At 38.5% G+C, this 16955-nt stretch overlaps 1 protein-coding gene across 1 annotated transcript in view; it reads left to right on the top strand.

Annotated features, from left to right (window-relative positions):
- Positions 1–16729, top strand: part of TTC7B (tetratricopeptide repeat domain 7B) — a 118483-nt gene extending 101754 nt beyond the window's left edge. The window contains exon 20 of the mRNA XM_054635132.2: positions 15729–16729. Within this exon, the coding sequence (XP_054491107.2) occupies positions 15729–15950 (222 nt within the window). The 3' untranslated portion in view covers positions 15951–16729. The remainder of the gene's footprint in view (positions 1–15728) is intronic.
- The last annotated feature ends 226 nt before the right edge of the window (positions 16730–16955 follow it).

Raw genomic sequence — 16955 nt, 5'->3', positions numbered from 1 at the left:
TTGGCCTTTAAGGTTAGTGATGGACTATATTTTATGTCAAGTTATGTGTTTAATCTAGATGAACAAATTATTAAAGAGAAAGCAGTTATTTTGAGGAGCTTTAATTTGTGGGAAAATCTGAAGTGGGTTTTGTGCATCTCTGGAAACTGTGTTTATTTAGAAGGTGTGATGGTTATTTTTCCATTATTATTCCTATTAGAGTATATTCTCTTCAACAAGTAGCAACAAATGGCCTGAAGAAATTTATGTGGTGATGCTATTCAGAAATCTGCCATCTCTTGATTTCTCAGCAGGGGAGAGGAGACATGCTCTCTGGCCACTTTGTGTACTTCATCTCACTGGAGAAGGCCAGTGTCTTCTCTGAATGAAACTGACTGCAGATTTAGAGTTGTTAATGCTTTTAATGCTACTTCTATCATGGTAAACAACCTGGTTAATCTGAGATGGGTGGAAAAGTACATCATGAATGAGACTAAGTAATGATGAACTTGAAAACAGAAAGCTATTTTCAGCTTTCATCACTTTTTCAGTCAGCAGTACAGTGTTGATCTACGCCTTTTAAATTTTGATACTAATGTGTGTGGACTTTATAGAGAGCCAAGAGTTAAGGGCTCTTTAGTTCACCAGTTAACCATGACTCTAGTCTGTATGTTTTGTTAAAACACTAGCTTTGCAAAAAACTCTTGGCATTTAAAAAAAAATACCATTAGTTATAGTTAATATATTTTCAGGCATTGGTATTTACGTATCTGAAGAAATTTGGAAGAATAAAAAGTGGCTAAGCTAAGCATTTGCAAGTGTTATGGCAACTAAGAGTTGGTATGTCAGAGAGTAAGAAAATAGCTCAAATCTTTTTTATTCTTTTTCTAAATCAAAAATTTAGATATTTTAAAAAGGTTATAGTATTTTTTCATAATAATTCTGAGTGCTCAACATGTTAAGTTTCAAATATGTTTGGCCCTGAACATGTATTCCCAGTAAGAAATGGGGAAACTGAAGGTGCTGTGGTGCTGTAGGTGCTGTGACATACCTGGCTTTATATACAGTACAAACCTCCTGATTTCTCATTCTGAGCATCACATTCATGGGACTCACATTTAATTCCTGTGATTATTCTTTCCAGTGCCTTTGCAATGTGAAGAAAATCATTTTCCCCATAGGCATCTCCAGTGTCAGTCCTGTATCAGTATTCCCACTGCCTGCTGAAAGGAGCCTGTGGAGTGTCCTTTGTGGGTTTTGACTTGCAAATGATTGGCAGACTTTTAGGAGGACTTTCCCTTATGATATTTGAATTTAGTACTCTCCCTGATGGACCTCCTATTAAAATGTAGATTATTAAATCAGTTCTATCATTGAAAATTGATTATCAGTGAAAATTACATATTTGATAGTTCTTGCCTTTGCCTGCAGTTTAAGTGAAGGGATCTGTGGCATCTCCTCGATAGCCGTTCAGCTCAGCTGTGTAAAATGAGGTCCTCGTGTATCATTCACTTTCAATACTCTTAAATAATACATCACTTCACATACCTACATCTCTCTCCCAGTTCTCTCCTCTATGGAAGATTTGTCAGTGTTGGATTTGCTCAATGAATATATTATTTCCCAAGTCATTGCAGCTGAGATGCTTGGTGCAGGAGATGGCTGGATAGCAGACTGGTTCAGAACTACCTGAGGCATCAGAACATTGTTTCTGAGATTACTTTTTGCTCTGGTTTTGAGAGCTCAGTTAAGCATTGCACTGTTTTTTAGTAACATACTTTTATAGGTGATAAAGGTAAACTACTTCTATAAATCTGTTTCTTATCTTACATTTTTACTTGGTAGTAAGATAAAATTCAAGAAAAGTTAACTTCAAACCAGGACTAAATATCAAGTACATGGATATAGAAATCTAAAGGAAAAAGGATTGTCACAATTGTTGTGAGTATATTCTACTGCCCAGAAGTTGAGGTTGAATGTAGTTTTGTATTAAGATGCACTTATTGGAGTTTTGGGAAATTGAAAAAACTTTCTGCATCACACATTACAGCTTCTTTCTGCTAATCTCTGATATGTAGTTTATACATGTGTGGCTTTTTCACACTAATCTCAGAAATCCTGTGTTTTGGTAGATGCTGGTGTGATGCTTCAAGGAAGCTGGCTTTCAAGAAATAGCCCTTAAATTAGATTTGAAGTTGATTCTTAAATTAGATTTGAAGTTGATTTTAGGAGCAGCTTTTCTTTCCTAAGAGCTGGCATAGAATTGAAGGAAAAAGCAATATTAGAAAAGCACAGAGTTAAAATGGAGTGCTCATATTCAAGAGCCACGTATCTATACAGAAAGCATTTGACCTGAAAGAAATCTTCAGTCTTTCAGTACTGCTCAGCTGAACAAAGCAAAGCAATTCATTAGCAAAGCACTTACTTAGCAGAAATATGAAAACATGTACATTGTTCACACTGTTGAAAGCTAAGCCCTGCAAGGAAAGACACTTCCCAAAACCACTTGAGCTTTAATAGGCCCTTTAGGATGCAGATATTTGATTCTTTCTATTTTTTCTTTCGAAATACTTTGATGAAAAATCACAAAGTTTTAAAATGCTTTCCTATTCTTCCAGGAACTAAACTTTGTAAGTGAATTTACAAATGCTTCTTTTATGGATGTATCTGAAATTAACATGTGAGTTCCGTTTTTTTTCCTAGGTTTTAATTAATTAGTCTTTAATTAGTGATGCTGGTGAAATTATTTGTTGCAGCTCAGTGTGTTCAGTCTTCCTCAGCCACTACTAATACACTGTTTACATCTCATACATTGAACTTACTACTTAAGACCAATATCCTTAGGAAATCAGGCATACAAAATCATTCTTTAACACTTTTGTTTCATCTGGACAGAACAAGGAATGATAAAAAAAAAAAGCTTGTGCAAATATTACAAAAATAGAGGCAGGAGGAAAGACTACCAAGACTTTTTCATTATTTCAGATTTTTATTAGGTATGAGCAAACACACAAGAGTGAGTGTTTGTAAATTCTCAGCTGCAGCGAAGTAAGGCACAGTCATTAGAAACCCAAACCAGGCTTCACTGCAGTCAGTGCTGTTAAAAGTTGATGGTTTAAAATTATTCCAGAACATAGCATAATGTATTGTGCTACATTAGCTTAGTTAGCTGTATTCCTGCATTGCATAATATGTTTAGATGAAAGAGTGAATTATGTGTCATGTAAAGACCTTATCTGTAAAGGGCTATAGAAATAACAAAAAGATCATGTGGATTCAACATTTCTTCTGTACAATATGCTGTGTGAAAATGGTTGCAAAGCTCTAAATGTACATGGACAAAGGTGGTGTGAGGTAGCACTTTGGAAGAATGCTTGCCATCTAATAATATTTGCCATCTATCAGAACTGATCTGACTTACTAAAAGAATGGATTTTGCCCTGGCTTCTGAATTAAAATGTCCCTGATGGTTAGTGGGTTTTGCTACCTTAAAATAAGTATTTTAAAATAAAGACACAGTTTTAAAAGTACATCCTCTCATTTAAAAACAAAACAACCTTATTTTCTAAATGGGTGCAAGTAACAAATTAAGGCAGGTATTGTCATGCATTTACAAATGTTAAAAAGATGAGCAGGTGAACCTCTGTCAGCTGCAAAGTCATTTCAATTTCCATTTTTCCATGGTCCTTATTACAGTTTGTCCTGACAGCTGACAATAGCTTCTTTGGGATTCTGTCTGGTTTTTAATTTATGACCATTGAAAAAGTGATAGCCACACTAGTGTTGGAACAGATGGCTTTGTGAGGGTCATGGACCCAAAGATTTAGCAGTGGGCTATGAAATGCTATGACACAAAGGCAGTCTGTGATGATGCTTTGTTATATTAACTGAATGCCTAGCCACAAGTTGGTAGGTTACAGTTGCCAGAAATAACTGGTTCTGATATAAAGTAGAAAACAGTATGAAATGCTGTCAGATCTATTAAAGTAATTGACATGTCAAACTTCATTTCCTTTCAAATTGTGATATGATAGTATGAGCAGCTGGTGATCTCTGGAAAATAAATGAGGTAGCTTTAGTTTGGCCATCCAAACTCACCTCATTTGCTGCAGAATCGAAGCCTAAGCTTCAAAAATTTAGGGATGTGTTATGAGTAGGTGTGGTCTTTCTGCCGTGTGGATTACATTTTATTTAATATGAGATTTATATCTGAATATTTTTGTGAGGATTAATCCATTGTTTAACACAATAGGTGGTAGGAAATGTTTGTATCTCACCTCAGACTCAGCAGCTCATTTAAATTCCGGAATTCCCACCTTCCCCACCAAACCCATGCTAGTAGTTCTTATGCCATGAAAATCCCTTCCTTGAAAAGTGGAAGCTGCTACTCTGCATTTCAGCTCTTTACTCAGAGAGCATTAACTTCCCAGTTTGCTTACTCTGATCAAATCCTAGCTTTGTGGAGGAGTGCCTTTTCTGTCACTCTTGTTCTTCCTGCCAACTCTGCTCCAGTGAACTAGAAAAGTGACTCAAATGGACAAGGCTCTTACACTTGGGGAAGCAGGGCTCCAGTTTATTCCAGCTGCCTGTCAGCTGAGAATAGTAAACCAAAGGAGAAGACTGAGGAAGAAACTGCATTTGGAATTACATTTTCTCAGCAGATTCCAACCTTGTGCACTAATTTATTATACAGTCTGAAAAATGTATTTCAAGAGCCATAAACCAACCACAGAATATGATTTAACATGCAGCGTCAATCAGAACAGTGATGGATATAAACTTACAAAAAGTCCATAACTGCAAGTCATATTTTGCCTCCATCTTCAACAGGAATGTGATATTCATCATGAATGGCAAAGGTAAAATTAGCAGTTGAAATGAAAGTATGGAAATGATGGTAAGTACTTGCTGGTGGAAGAGTATGGAGGAGTTGACCAGAATTCTGGAAGAACTAGTTGATGGAATAACTGAGGCTTCACTGAATATTACTGGATTTGTTAACAGAAAATTTTAGAATAGTTCATGCAGTACCTCTACTCAGTGAGAAGAGTTGCATGACAAAGGCAAGGTTTGATTAAAAGTGAGACTTGGAGACCCTTCAGTGAAAGTAATAAAATAATTTTCAGAAATGCAAGAGCAAGACTGAGTATGGAAATGACTGGGGAGGACAAAGAGCTGGGGTAGTACTTGATCAGAGCTGTATCTCAATTGTGTGTGAGCTGGCTGGGCACAACATGAGGCATCATCTTGTCCCCATTATCAGCATCATGATCTTGTCAAGAGTGCAGTCTCACCTTTAGTTTTGTGAGCATACAGATTCTCCTTCTCTTGTGGAATGGTGGTGTTTGTGCTCCACTGGTTGCTTTATGTACCCAGAAGAGAAGCTGCCATGCCCAGTGGAACCAGCTGGGGCTGGTCCATGGGGCAAGTGAAGCCTCAGTGTGCACTAGGGCAGAGGTTTCCCTTTGGTTCCTCCCAGGCTGGGGCTGTGATTCTCTTGAAATCCTGAGTGATGTGCTGGATGGCAAACCCAGTGTGTGGCTTGGCCAGTGCTGAGGTGACTGCACAGCACTGTGGCACTGGAAATGTCTGCAGCACTTTCTGGGAGGAGTAGGAAATTTTAATAATAATATATGATCCTTGTAAACTTGGGAGGAATATGTATAATCCAAATAAGGCTAAGTGGCATTGGCACTGGAGCAAATGAAAACAAACTAGCTAGGGAAAAATTTCAGAAGATGATGTGAATAGGATTCCTAGCACTTTCAGGCTAAAAAATGTGGAGCAAGAAATCTTGGTGTAAGGTTGTCCATAACAACAGGGGATAGAATTGAGTGACCTAAGAGGATTCTTCTGATGTTGATTAAATAGAAAATACCTTACTTTTGCAAGTTTTAGTTAAAAAATTAACCATTAATCCACAAAAAAGAGTTGAGAGAAAATGTGATAAGCTTATATGGAATTTAATTATAAAACTTAGGTGATGCTTCAGTTATAGTAGTGTGTTTACTTCCAGGTCAGTACTAGCAAAAGCTGATTTGTTGAGGTATGTTGATGTTATTCTTAGCTCTTCAATAATTTTTCCCCAAAATACTTCTATTTGGGCTTCTCCCTTTAGTTGTCAGAAGCTTTTTCCTGTAGATTTTTCAGTATGTTCAACTTCTTCCAATTTTGTGCAGGGTAAGTCAATATATAGGGAAGTGTTTGTTTGATTTTTCTGGAAGTGCTAGGAGTCCTTTCTTATCCAATGGTTAGGCTCTGGCTCTTCTGACCTGTGCCTGATGGTGCACAGATGGGAGGGTGTGGGCCCTTCTTTCACACTGAAAATAGCTGTCCCTTAAAGGAGAATCTGCTGGCAGCTGTCCTGGCAGACTGGCAGGTTAGCAGCTACCTACAGCTTCTGCCTTGCCTCTCAGAAGCCAGGCAGAGAGGGGGTGCATTCCCTCTCCTGCCAGGAGGGCTGTGCACACTGCCGTGAGGATGCCCTTGCAGAGTGTGCTGAGCCCCAGCAGCAGATGGCACTTCACATCTGGTTTGTGTGGGAGGAAGTGGTCTGTTTCCTGGGGATGCTATAAACATATATATTTATTAATACTGAATTAAAAATAATCTCTTTTTCTTAGAGGTTACTGCAGTGCCAGTGTAGTAAGTGCTGCTGTGGTGTCATAACACTTTTGAAACAGTGACATTAGTCATAGCTATAACATATGTATGTACATATTTTTATATGCAGAATTCTCTTTGGCTAAGGGGAAAAGGAATAAAAAAAATGAATGATGTGCTTTAATCTGAGAATTTCTGTTTTATTTTAGTAATGAAAAGATTGGTCATCTTTTATCTAATACCGCAGTTCTGACTTTGAATATTTAATACAGCATTTTTCAGAATATTTGAGAGAAATGCACATGCATAAATGCAAAAAGGTACTTCAGAAGAATATTATTCTCTTCTGATTCCTTTTCCATAGTCTCAAAAGTTCAGACAAGTAAGTGCTAGTTTCTGTAGTACTGATGGACTACAAGTGCTGGCTTTCAGTACAGTGGCAATCTGGTGAAAGATCTCCAAAGCTCAATTTGGACTCTGACAGTTCTATTAATTATAAATTTTACTCACAGAGCCTAGTACTTGATCTGCAAAACTCTGCTTTTCCTTTGATACACAAACTATTCCCCTGACTTCAGATTGATTTCTTCATTAAAACACTTGATCAATTTTTCTAATTACTATTTCCAGAAGCCACATACAATGCAGTGTGTTCAATGTGGTTGTATAGAACTGTCATTAATGAAAAACAGCTTCTTAAAAAGTCACTGCTTTCTATTTCTAATTATTTATTCTTTAATTCTATCTCTAATTGACTGGTGGACAGAAAAACATTAATATCTTGACATTATAATAGTTTTGCATGGAGCACAAGCTTTCAAAACCAGGAACCTTCAGGTATTCTAAACTCAAACCTAGTTTTAGGCAGTGGAGTAAAGATCCTGAATTCCTGGTATCCTCAGTTCTTGTGAAAAATCCAGCTTTTGCTCAAATAATTGAATATTGACTCAGTGGGGTGACTTTGAGGCTCCTCACTTCAAAAACTTGATCTGTTTATCCTGTTTGGTACTTGTGTAATTTTTGGAGGATTTGGGTTTTTTTTCCTCTTTTGGATATTGAAACTTCTATGTTACTCCTAGGTTTTGAATAACAGAAATACAGTTTGCTATACTTCTGACCCTTTGACTCAATACTGTAAAAATAATGGCATCAATAACAAACAGTGCTTTGGAGTCTCTGTATGGAGCACAAGTGGTAAACTTGGCCTTGCTTTGAACCCAGGCAGTGTTGAAATGCAGCTACAGATGAGACTGATAACATGGCAGGATTTCTGTAGGGAACTCACTGGGATGTGTTGATATCTATGAGCTGTCTACATAGAGGAAGAGGTGGGGTATGAATCACAAAAGACAAGAACATACCAAAATATAGAAATGGCTATGGGCCCATTTCATAAACAGCACTGTGTGAAGCTGTGATCTCCTGCACCCCTTTTCATCACAAGTGCATGTATTTGGTACATCTGGGAAATCCACATTTCTGGTTTGTGGGAAGGGTGAGAAGACAATGATGTGGCTTCAGTGCTGGGAGGGGGGGAAGGGAAGATCCAGTGGTGCCAAATGGAGGGAGGTGATCCAGAGACCTACACACACTTCAGTGTCACCTCATGCTGTCACACCTGGGACGGGATGTAAAACATTTGCCCCAGATGACAAGTACTCCAAATTTAGGACTGGCCATAATCTGAGGGCTAAGGCTATGCTTAATTAGTCCCTGATGCCACTGGTGATGCAGTACTTGCCACAGCTGTAGCCATCTGACTTCTGAAGGGAGAACCATTGTGGGGTTACTATGTTGGTAGCCACAGTGTATAAAATAAGGCCCTCAATGTAATTTTCAGATGGAGGTAAAAAGTTAAATGAGCTCTGGAGTCTCTAACTGCTTCATTTTATCATAAGGTGTTTTATTGTTTCCAGTGTGCTTGCTATAGTCAAATCATATAGTCAAATCTTGCAGTGTAGCCTGGTAGTCATGCTATTTTTTAAAGCTATCAGGACGTTCACATAAGGTGTAAATCAAAATTACAGCAGATTATTGCAGGAATATGTTGTCTTAATAGGAAGAGAAGTCCCCCAGGGGCTTCCCTCTCAGTGGAAGACTGCAATCAGCAGTTTTTAAAAACAACCTTCAATGTTGAACCTTTCTGCATTCTGGGCTGTGAGCAGTAGGGAACTAAAAGGCAATCACATCCTTGTGGGAAGGGGTCAGTCATTTCCAAGGGAGTTACAAGCACAGAGATGCACTCCCAACCACACGGGTTCGTTATTTCATGCTGGTGATGTGAAGTTCAGTGAGTAACAAAGCCAAAGTTGTTGTTTTAAGAATCTGTTGCCAAGCAGTAGGTTTTCTCCTAGCAACAAGTGTTTTGCAGCAGGGGAAGCAATTGGATACCTTAGAGGGTATGTTAGCACTGGGGGAAGGGCAGAGAAATAACAAACTGGGGCTCCAGTAGGGCCACGGAGAGCACAGAGGGTGGGCTGGGCATGGAGGGAGGGGTGAGACAGAGAGGGACATGAGGCACAGGTGATGATCTGGGATAGGCTCTGAGCAAAAGGGTTGGATCAAGGCACAGGCTTGTTCATCAGCTGCTTTGTTTGGTTTAGTGAGTGATCAAATGTAGTATTATTAGCTGGTTGTTCTCATTTAAAAAAGAAAATCCATACTGAGCTGCTAGGAAGCTTTATCCAGACCATATTTGAAGAAATACGCTTTTTATTTTTCAAAATAACTTCCTTGTTAGAGAAAATAAGATAAGTAGTTTTTATTCTGCATTTTGGAAAACAAGTTATATATATAATGTGTTATGTATATAATATACAAGTTGCAGTTTCTTTTCCAATTTAAAAAAAAAGGTATTTATTATCACCTTTACTTGTAAAGTAAGTGTAGTGTTGCCAGTCCAGTTGGTTTTAAACCTTATAATGTGGTCACCACCCTTCAAAATCTCTGCATTAAAGTGCAACCTGTGTCTGCAGATACAGAACTATGTTTATTCATCATTTTTCTGATGGAATGGTTTATTTCTAACTGATGTACTGTGTCACAATCTTTTCGTACTTGCAGAAAATAATTATGCACAATGACTCAAGATGCATGTGCCTTTGAAAGGAGTTTATAAATGATTTCTTATGCAAAGTCATACTTTGACTAGATGGACATGTTTCAGCACAAAGTCACCAGCTAAAATGAAAATAGGCAAGCACAGTATATAAATAATGTTCTGTTTCACTCTATGTAAGTGTAAAATATTGATTATAGACTACATTTAAAATGCGTATTTTTATCACAGAGGTTGGAAGCATCAGCTGTAGAATTTTACTTGTTTTTCCATATATCATGGCAAATTCTTCTCATTTTGTCTCACTAACACTTCTGTTTCATTATTATAGCATAACACTGTCAAGTCTCTGGTAAACCTTCAAGCTTGATAGATTTGTTTAAAAATAGCAGCCACCTTAACACTTGCAAAATAGGCTGAAAAAGCAGCATGTAACAAGGGGCAGTTTTTTTGATGCTAAAATTACCCTGCATATGGATTTGCAATGCATACATTGCACATTGAGTTTTGTAACTATTTATGGTCATAATCCCTGATTTTGAAGTTTTTAGATAGGAAGGGGATGTTTCTAGCATGTCCTTCTGATTTCTCACAGCTTAAAGTTGATCATCTCTTAGGCTGGGACCCACTTTAAAACAGTAAGGTAGTGAACTGGGATATTATTGTGAAGTTGGATGTAGTGAGTTCTTTAAATCTTTTGTAGCTTTTAAGAATCATTGTTTTCCACATCTGAATAGCTCTGTCTGCTTATACATTATCAGCTGTTAGCTTATTTGGCTTCAGCAAGTCATCAGCAAAACAGGCCACTGTTCTTCTGTCTCCCTGCCCTTATCATTAAAAGCAAAATGAGTCAATTTTTTATTTTCATATGCTTCTCATGTTTTCTCATTGCTGTTGTTTTTACAAGGCAAACTTTTAGCTCTGAGGGCTATTTTTTAGCTAAATAAGATTTGTATCATACAAGTATAGGAAGCTTTTTAGCAAACAAGTCATGTAACAGATCTGCCAGGAATAAATTAATATGAATATCGTATCTGGTACTACTCAAATCTCCATAGTTGAGACTTCTGTAGGTCAACAGACTGTTTCTTAACCATGGTGAGAATCTCTGGCACTTTTTTGTGTGTTAAATCAGCCACATTTCTTGTTCTTGTTCTGTCCATTTCTCCCATTTCCCAGGTTTCTTCTCTGCCTCCCTGAAAAATGCAAGAGTGCAAACGGACTCATGGTCACAGTTCCTCTTTTTCTCCCTTTTAAATAAATTTCTTTGCATTTGAGAACATGTCCCACTTCTAGTCTATATTTTACTCAGAGAAAATGAAAAGATTCCTCTTGATATCAAGTGAATAAAGGTAAAAATCTCAAGTGGTGCTTCTGTTGAGGCTGAGAACAGTTTATTTTCAGGCACAGGGGAGAAGGAATCAGACAGTTAAACCTTAAGGAAATCTGCTCTCTTGAGACAAATTTTTTGGTTACGCTGAAGAAACCACAGTGATATTTGTAGTGTTACCTTTCTACCCTTTTTTTTTCCAGTTAATGCAAATATAGTTTAGCACTTTATGATAAAGCTCTGGGTTGATGGGCAATAACTGTGACTGTAATTTTTTCAATGTCAGTTCCACGGAAAAAAAATTTATGTCAGCTTCTCATCTGCCTAGAAGCAAATAAAAAAGTGACCTTAGTAGACTGCTGTAAATGGCTGGTGTTAATAGTTCTTTTAATAGCTGTTTTTCAAAATGAAAAATTAGTTATTTACAGAATTTTAGTCCTATGTTTATTTGTCTAGATATGTGTTTTGCATTGACTGTTTGGTTAATCATTATGACAGGTTAATTTGCAAAGAGAGAAAGCCCTTCTGCAGAAAAAAACATACCTTTGTAGTGAAGACTACACTACATGCTTATTTAATCAATTATGACTTTATAGAATTGCTTATTGTATGATGTTGTTCAGGTTCTGAGTCATGATATTTTAGTAATGAAAAAATAGTGCATTTTCTAACTGGAAATTTTATTTCAAGACTGTAATGCTCCACTTGAAAATCCAAATTAATCTGAATGTTTTCCTTTTAAAAGATGCTTACATTTGTCTAATGAACAAATGGACCCTGTTTGACTGAGCATTGTAAAAAACAGTTCTTGAAGAGATGTGTGGGTGAAATAAGCAAAGAATAGCAGTTTTGTATGTGGGGCAATGTAAAATGAAGTGTAAATGGAATAGCAGAGGGAGGAAACACATGTAAAATCATTGCCCAACAAGAGGGAGACTTTGTGACTCCAGACTGGGTGAGGAAGGAATTGTCAAAATCTTGAAAATAACCTGTGGCAGAAGTTGGAAGCACTTTCCTCCCCATTTTGATCAATTCCTAGAGGGTTTGTTCTGTTAGGATGTGAAGTTTGCATAGAACCTGTCTGTGGTACAGCAGCACCTCCCTGTTGGGGCAGCACGCAGTGTTTCACAGTGTTGCTGTTTTAGAAAGCCCCTTTGGAGAGGCCCTGGAGGCTCTCAGAATTGCCAAATCCCTTTTACCCCCAGCTCTGGCTGGGCACTGTAAAGGGCTGTTGACCTTTCCTTGAGCAGAGAGCATCTGAACTCCACAGATCTTGGAGTACTGTTGATTATTCAAAGTGACTGGGATAAATATCAGTGGACTGCACTGGTTTCATTGGTTGTGATGATGGCATAAAAAAGTCTCTTTGTTTCTTCAGAGATTCTCTTCACTTTCTGCCTGTGCCATTTCTCATTAGAGTTCTCTCTTGGAGTTTTTTGAGTTACAAAATCCACCTCTACAATGTAGAACTGGCTAAAACAAAAATAAGGTTCGCATAGAGAGTTTGCAACACACAGACATCCTAACCAGAGAGAAAGTGAAAGCCTTAACAACTTAGGGAAGATCAGTGATTCAACAGGAAAAAAAATCAACCCCAAAGGAACCCCCAAATTCTCAGCAAACCAAACATGGAGTAAAGTAATAAGCAACATTTGTACTGAGCTGCAAAATGAAGAGGTTTGCACACATTAGAGGCTTTTATAACTGTGTTAGAAGCAAGTGTCATACATTTATTGTTCTTTCAGGTGAAAGAGATGCAGTAGCAGGAAAGATCCTGCTTTCTCCTGCAGATGCCAACAGTTGTCTTAAACATCTCTGTCAAGTACTGCAGCATTCTAAATGTACAAAGAACAAATAGGTTCCCTTAGGAACTTACTGGTTATATTATATTTTGTTGACTGGATCTTCTTATTTGCACATTTACTATATAGCACTTTTTCTAATTGATTCAGGTTCCAGATCCCCTCTCATATTTTATCTTCTTAAAGATTTATAGAGAGGGTATACAGAAAAGGCATTCTGCTTAGGTTTTAAGGTAACATGCCAAGTCTTAAGGTGTGAACCATATGCCACTTAGGTACCCTTCTGTGTTTCTGCAGAGCTGATGTGTTTTTCAGGCCCATCTTCAGCCATAAAGCAAAAGACTTAACATTATTCTGCAAATAAATGTTGCCTGTACATCTGCTGTTAAATAGGTGAAGGCCCGAACTGGTAGCTTTGAGATTTTGTTTCCAGTCAGAAAGCAGAGGAATATACACAGTGAAGGACTGGGATAATTTAAATAATGATATAAATTTGATTATTTCTGGAAAATCTTAGAGGAATTTTGGTTTGGGAAGGGGGTTAGCTGGGTGGGTTTTGTTGTTGTTGTTAGTTTTAGTGGATCAGGTTTTTTCCTGAAGAGTTAATGCAGAAAGCAGTTGTATGCTGACAGCTGGTGAACTGAAGTTAGTTTTCTTGGATGGGTGTTGGTGTGAGGTCACCAAAGGATATTGCTGTGTGATAGACACAGCTCCTTCTGCCTGTGGTGTGTAATGCTTAATAGAGCACAGTCAGGCAAGGACTGCAAACAATCTGAAGTGTTCTGTGCCTCAGAATTGTAATGAACTCATCTGGGAAGGGGATTTACAAACTGGACACTTACAGTGCATGACATCTGACCATCATTCTGAAAGAGTTCATGAATCAGAGAGTGTTTTGTGTTCTTTCTCTAGATCACTTATTTGAGTTCAGCCCACAGCTACAGTGATCAAATGTCACTATCCTTTCAATGCTCTGCATGAAACAAGTGTAATTTCCTGTCGGTCCTTTGGAAGCAAAGCTTGTTGTCCCAGGGCTACCACCTGAGGCAGGAGCCTTCATCCCATCCCAGGCTGAGACACCAGTGAAAGGCTGACTTTCAGGAGGCACTCCCTGGAGAGAGCTGTGTCCCCAAAACATGAGGGACCAGCATGCAGCCTCATTGCCCTTGCAAGAATGGTTCCTTCACTACTGCTATAAATGCTAATTTCAACACTAATGCTTGTATTCTTAGGAAAGTATAGAAGCAGGCCAACTGCCAGTATTTGCTCTAGTTCTATCACCTGGAAAATCTCAGCTATCCTTTTTGCCATACACAATAGGGCAGATGTGATGTAATATGTGTCTCTTCCTATGAGCAGGCTTATATCTGCAAAATTTGGTTTTTCTTTGGTCTGGAAAGGAATAGTTTCTATCCTTAGCAGGCAGGGAAAATGGCCTGGAATATTTAAGAAAAAAAAGGTATTAGCAATATTCAAATAATTCACATGTTTAATTAGTATAAAATATACATATCTGCACAACAAAAAAGCAAGGCTTATGAAAATTTTCTTATCTTGAAGAATAAGAACACTTAAATTTTATTAAGGTTAGGTGCATTGCAGTGACAGCTTTGTGTATTCCATCTTCTTGCTTCATTTTTTTGTAGTTTCACATATGATACCTACCAGTCACTGCCAATCACTTCACTGCAGGGGAAAAAAGCTCTGACCCTGTGAGTTATCCAGGTTTTGTATTGGAAGTACTGTTCACTTGCTCTGAAAATGCTGACTCAATTGACAGCTCAGAAAAAGTCCAAACCCAGAAAAGCCCTCTAGCACCTTTATGTGAGAACATCTGCAGGCTGCTAGAAATTAGCCTGCATTGCATTTATTTATTCACTTGCCAGTACTGTACATCACTCTTTATGTTGTTCTACAGAGCAGGGTGTGCTCAGTTGTTCTGTAGGATGGAGTTAACAGTCTTCCCAAGCTGAAACTCAGCCAGGTGGGCACAATTCCAGAAATGTATGCTGGATAATTCAGGGGCTGCATAGAATGTCAGTACTTTCTAATCAGCAGTGTTTAGGTTAATAAGGATTTGAGGGACAGATGTGCAGAGAGATAAAAGAAATGGTGGTCCAAGGAGTGGAGGCTGGGAGGGCAGAATGCACAAGGCCTCTGTAAGCATGTAATTGGGACACCTCTCTGCAAAACAAAGATTTGTGCTCCATATGTGTTTTGCAATACAGAATCACAATGTAAAAATGCATAATATTGTTAGGATTATTATAATCCCAAAATAAAGCTCTCTTACTGGGTCATTCCATGACTTTTCTGGCACAGTAACATGGCTGAATATGATGGATGGAGATTTCCATGGCCTCATTCAGCCCATATCCTGGTGGCTCTGGACATGCCCTGGATTGTGTAGTGTTGAATTGGATCCCATCTCGCAGAGGAAGATAGAGGATATGTAACAAGTATGCTCATGAGGAGGTTCTGTGCCTGCTGGTGCTTTGTGCATCACTGGGGCAATATCAGTCCCTGTTCCTGTTCCACAGATTAAATCAAGCACTGTGGTTGTTGCCCATTGAGCTGAACTCAGTCTTGTTACAGCATCCCTGTGCTGAGATGCACAGGGAGGGTGTGAAAACTTCAGGGCACACACCTTAGGACTTCAGATAACAGGAGCTTGCACAAAAGCCCAGGTACTTCCTGCTTCTTGGCAAATAGGTGGAGTTTTTGTTACTTAGTCTTTGTTTCTTGTCCAAAGCCACTTGACTTTGTTGGTGTGGAGTAGCTTGCTCCAGTCCTGCATCATGTAATTTCTTAAATTTAAAAAATAAATAAAAATTACGGACTCTTAACACTTTGAGCCCAAGAGCTGCCTACCCCTATTTCACTGCAGTGACCTTGTTTGAGCTTCAGGAAAGCCCTCCTGGCCATTCTCAGCCATTTTCCCTTTGTTTTCTTGCAGGCTCTGATCCTTCACCAGCTTGGGCGCTATAGCTTGGCAGAGAAGATTCTCAGAGATGCTGTCCAGGTGAACTCCACAGCCCACGAGGTCTGGAACAGCCTGGGAGAGGTGCTGCAGGCTCAAGGCAATGACGACGCCGCCACCGAATGCTTCCTGACGGCGCTGGAGCTCGAGGCCAGCAGCCCCGTGGTCCCTTTCACCATCATCCCCAGGGTCCTGTGAGAGGGCATCTCCATCAACAGATTTTTGGTCTTGACTTCTGGGTGAGCAAACCCACTGTGTGAGACTGCCTGGTAACTGGTTAGTTGGAGAAACTTCAGAGCCACAGGTAACAAACTTCACTCTTTTGTGGGAAAGTGGCCAAAGCAGGGAGGTGCCACCATATGTTGATGTCAGGCTGAGAGGACAGAGTGGTGAGCCAGAGCCAAATCACTCTTATTGCCTGCAGTTTTGCCCTGGTAGTTTTAAAACATCATTATATTGTTCATGGATGATGTGCCATATTTTGTTAGTGAAACTTGAGTGTTACATAAAATTATTATGGAATCGACTACCAATTGTAGAATAAGTTAAGATTCAGTGGCAGAGCAGACTATTTTTAACAAGGCTGTTAATAAAACTGTTCTCTTCCTGCCTCTCAACCTCTTTTGGCCCAAAGTCAAAATGTGAATTTTCTGTTTCCATCTCCATTTTAGTCCAGGCCAGAAAATCAGTTGAGTTCTTGTTTTTAGTTGTTAATAACTGTGATGTGTGGCTAACTGTTATCTAGAGCAAAGGCTGAGTACAAGAATATTTATATTTTACCAATGTATGCCTGTTACAAAAAAAAATATATTAGTTATTTAAGTTTAACTTTTTTATGTGAATTCAGAGTTTATTTATCAATGGAAATATGTAAAAAGAAGCCTCAAATGGAATATTTACCGACATTCCTTATACATGAACCCAGACTTGGCTTAATGGGAAGATTATGTTAATAATAAAATGATTTTTAAATGGAACCTTTCCTGTGTCTTGGTTAAGAATCTGGGGGAAATAGATGGCTTATGATTGCATTTTTATGAGGTGGCTGGCTGGCCTTGAAGATGAACAACACCAAAATTAGATATTCTGAGGCCAGTCTAGAGAAAAGAAGCTGCTATACTCTTTACCAGTGGTACTGTTATCTTAGATTTCAGATTTCCTTAAATCTTCACAACTCCTTTTTTATTCCTTCCACTCCAGCTC

The sequence above is a fragment of the Agelaius phoeniceus genome, chromosome 6 (genome assembly GCF_051311805.1).
Source record: "Agelaius phoeniceus isolate bAgePho1 chromosome 6, bAgePho1.hap1, whole genome shotgun sequence".
Lineage (NCBI taxonomy): Eukaryota > Metazoa > Chordata > Aves > Passeriformes > Icteridae > Agelaius > Agelaius phoeniceus.
The sequence above is the reverse complement of the archived record's forward strand: the minus strand, read 5'-3'. Positions and strand labels throughout refer to the sequence as shown.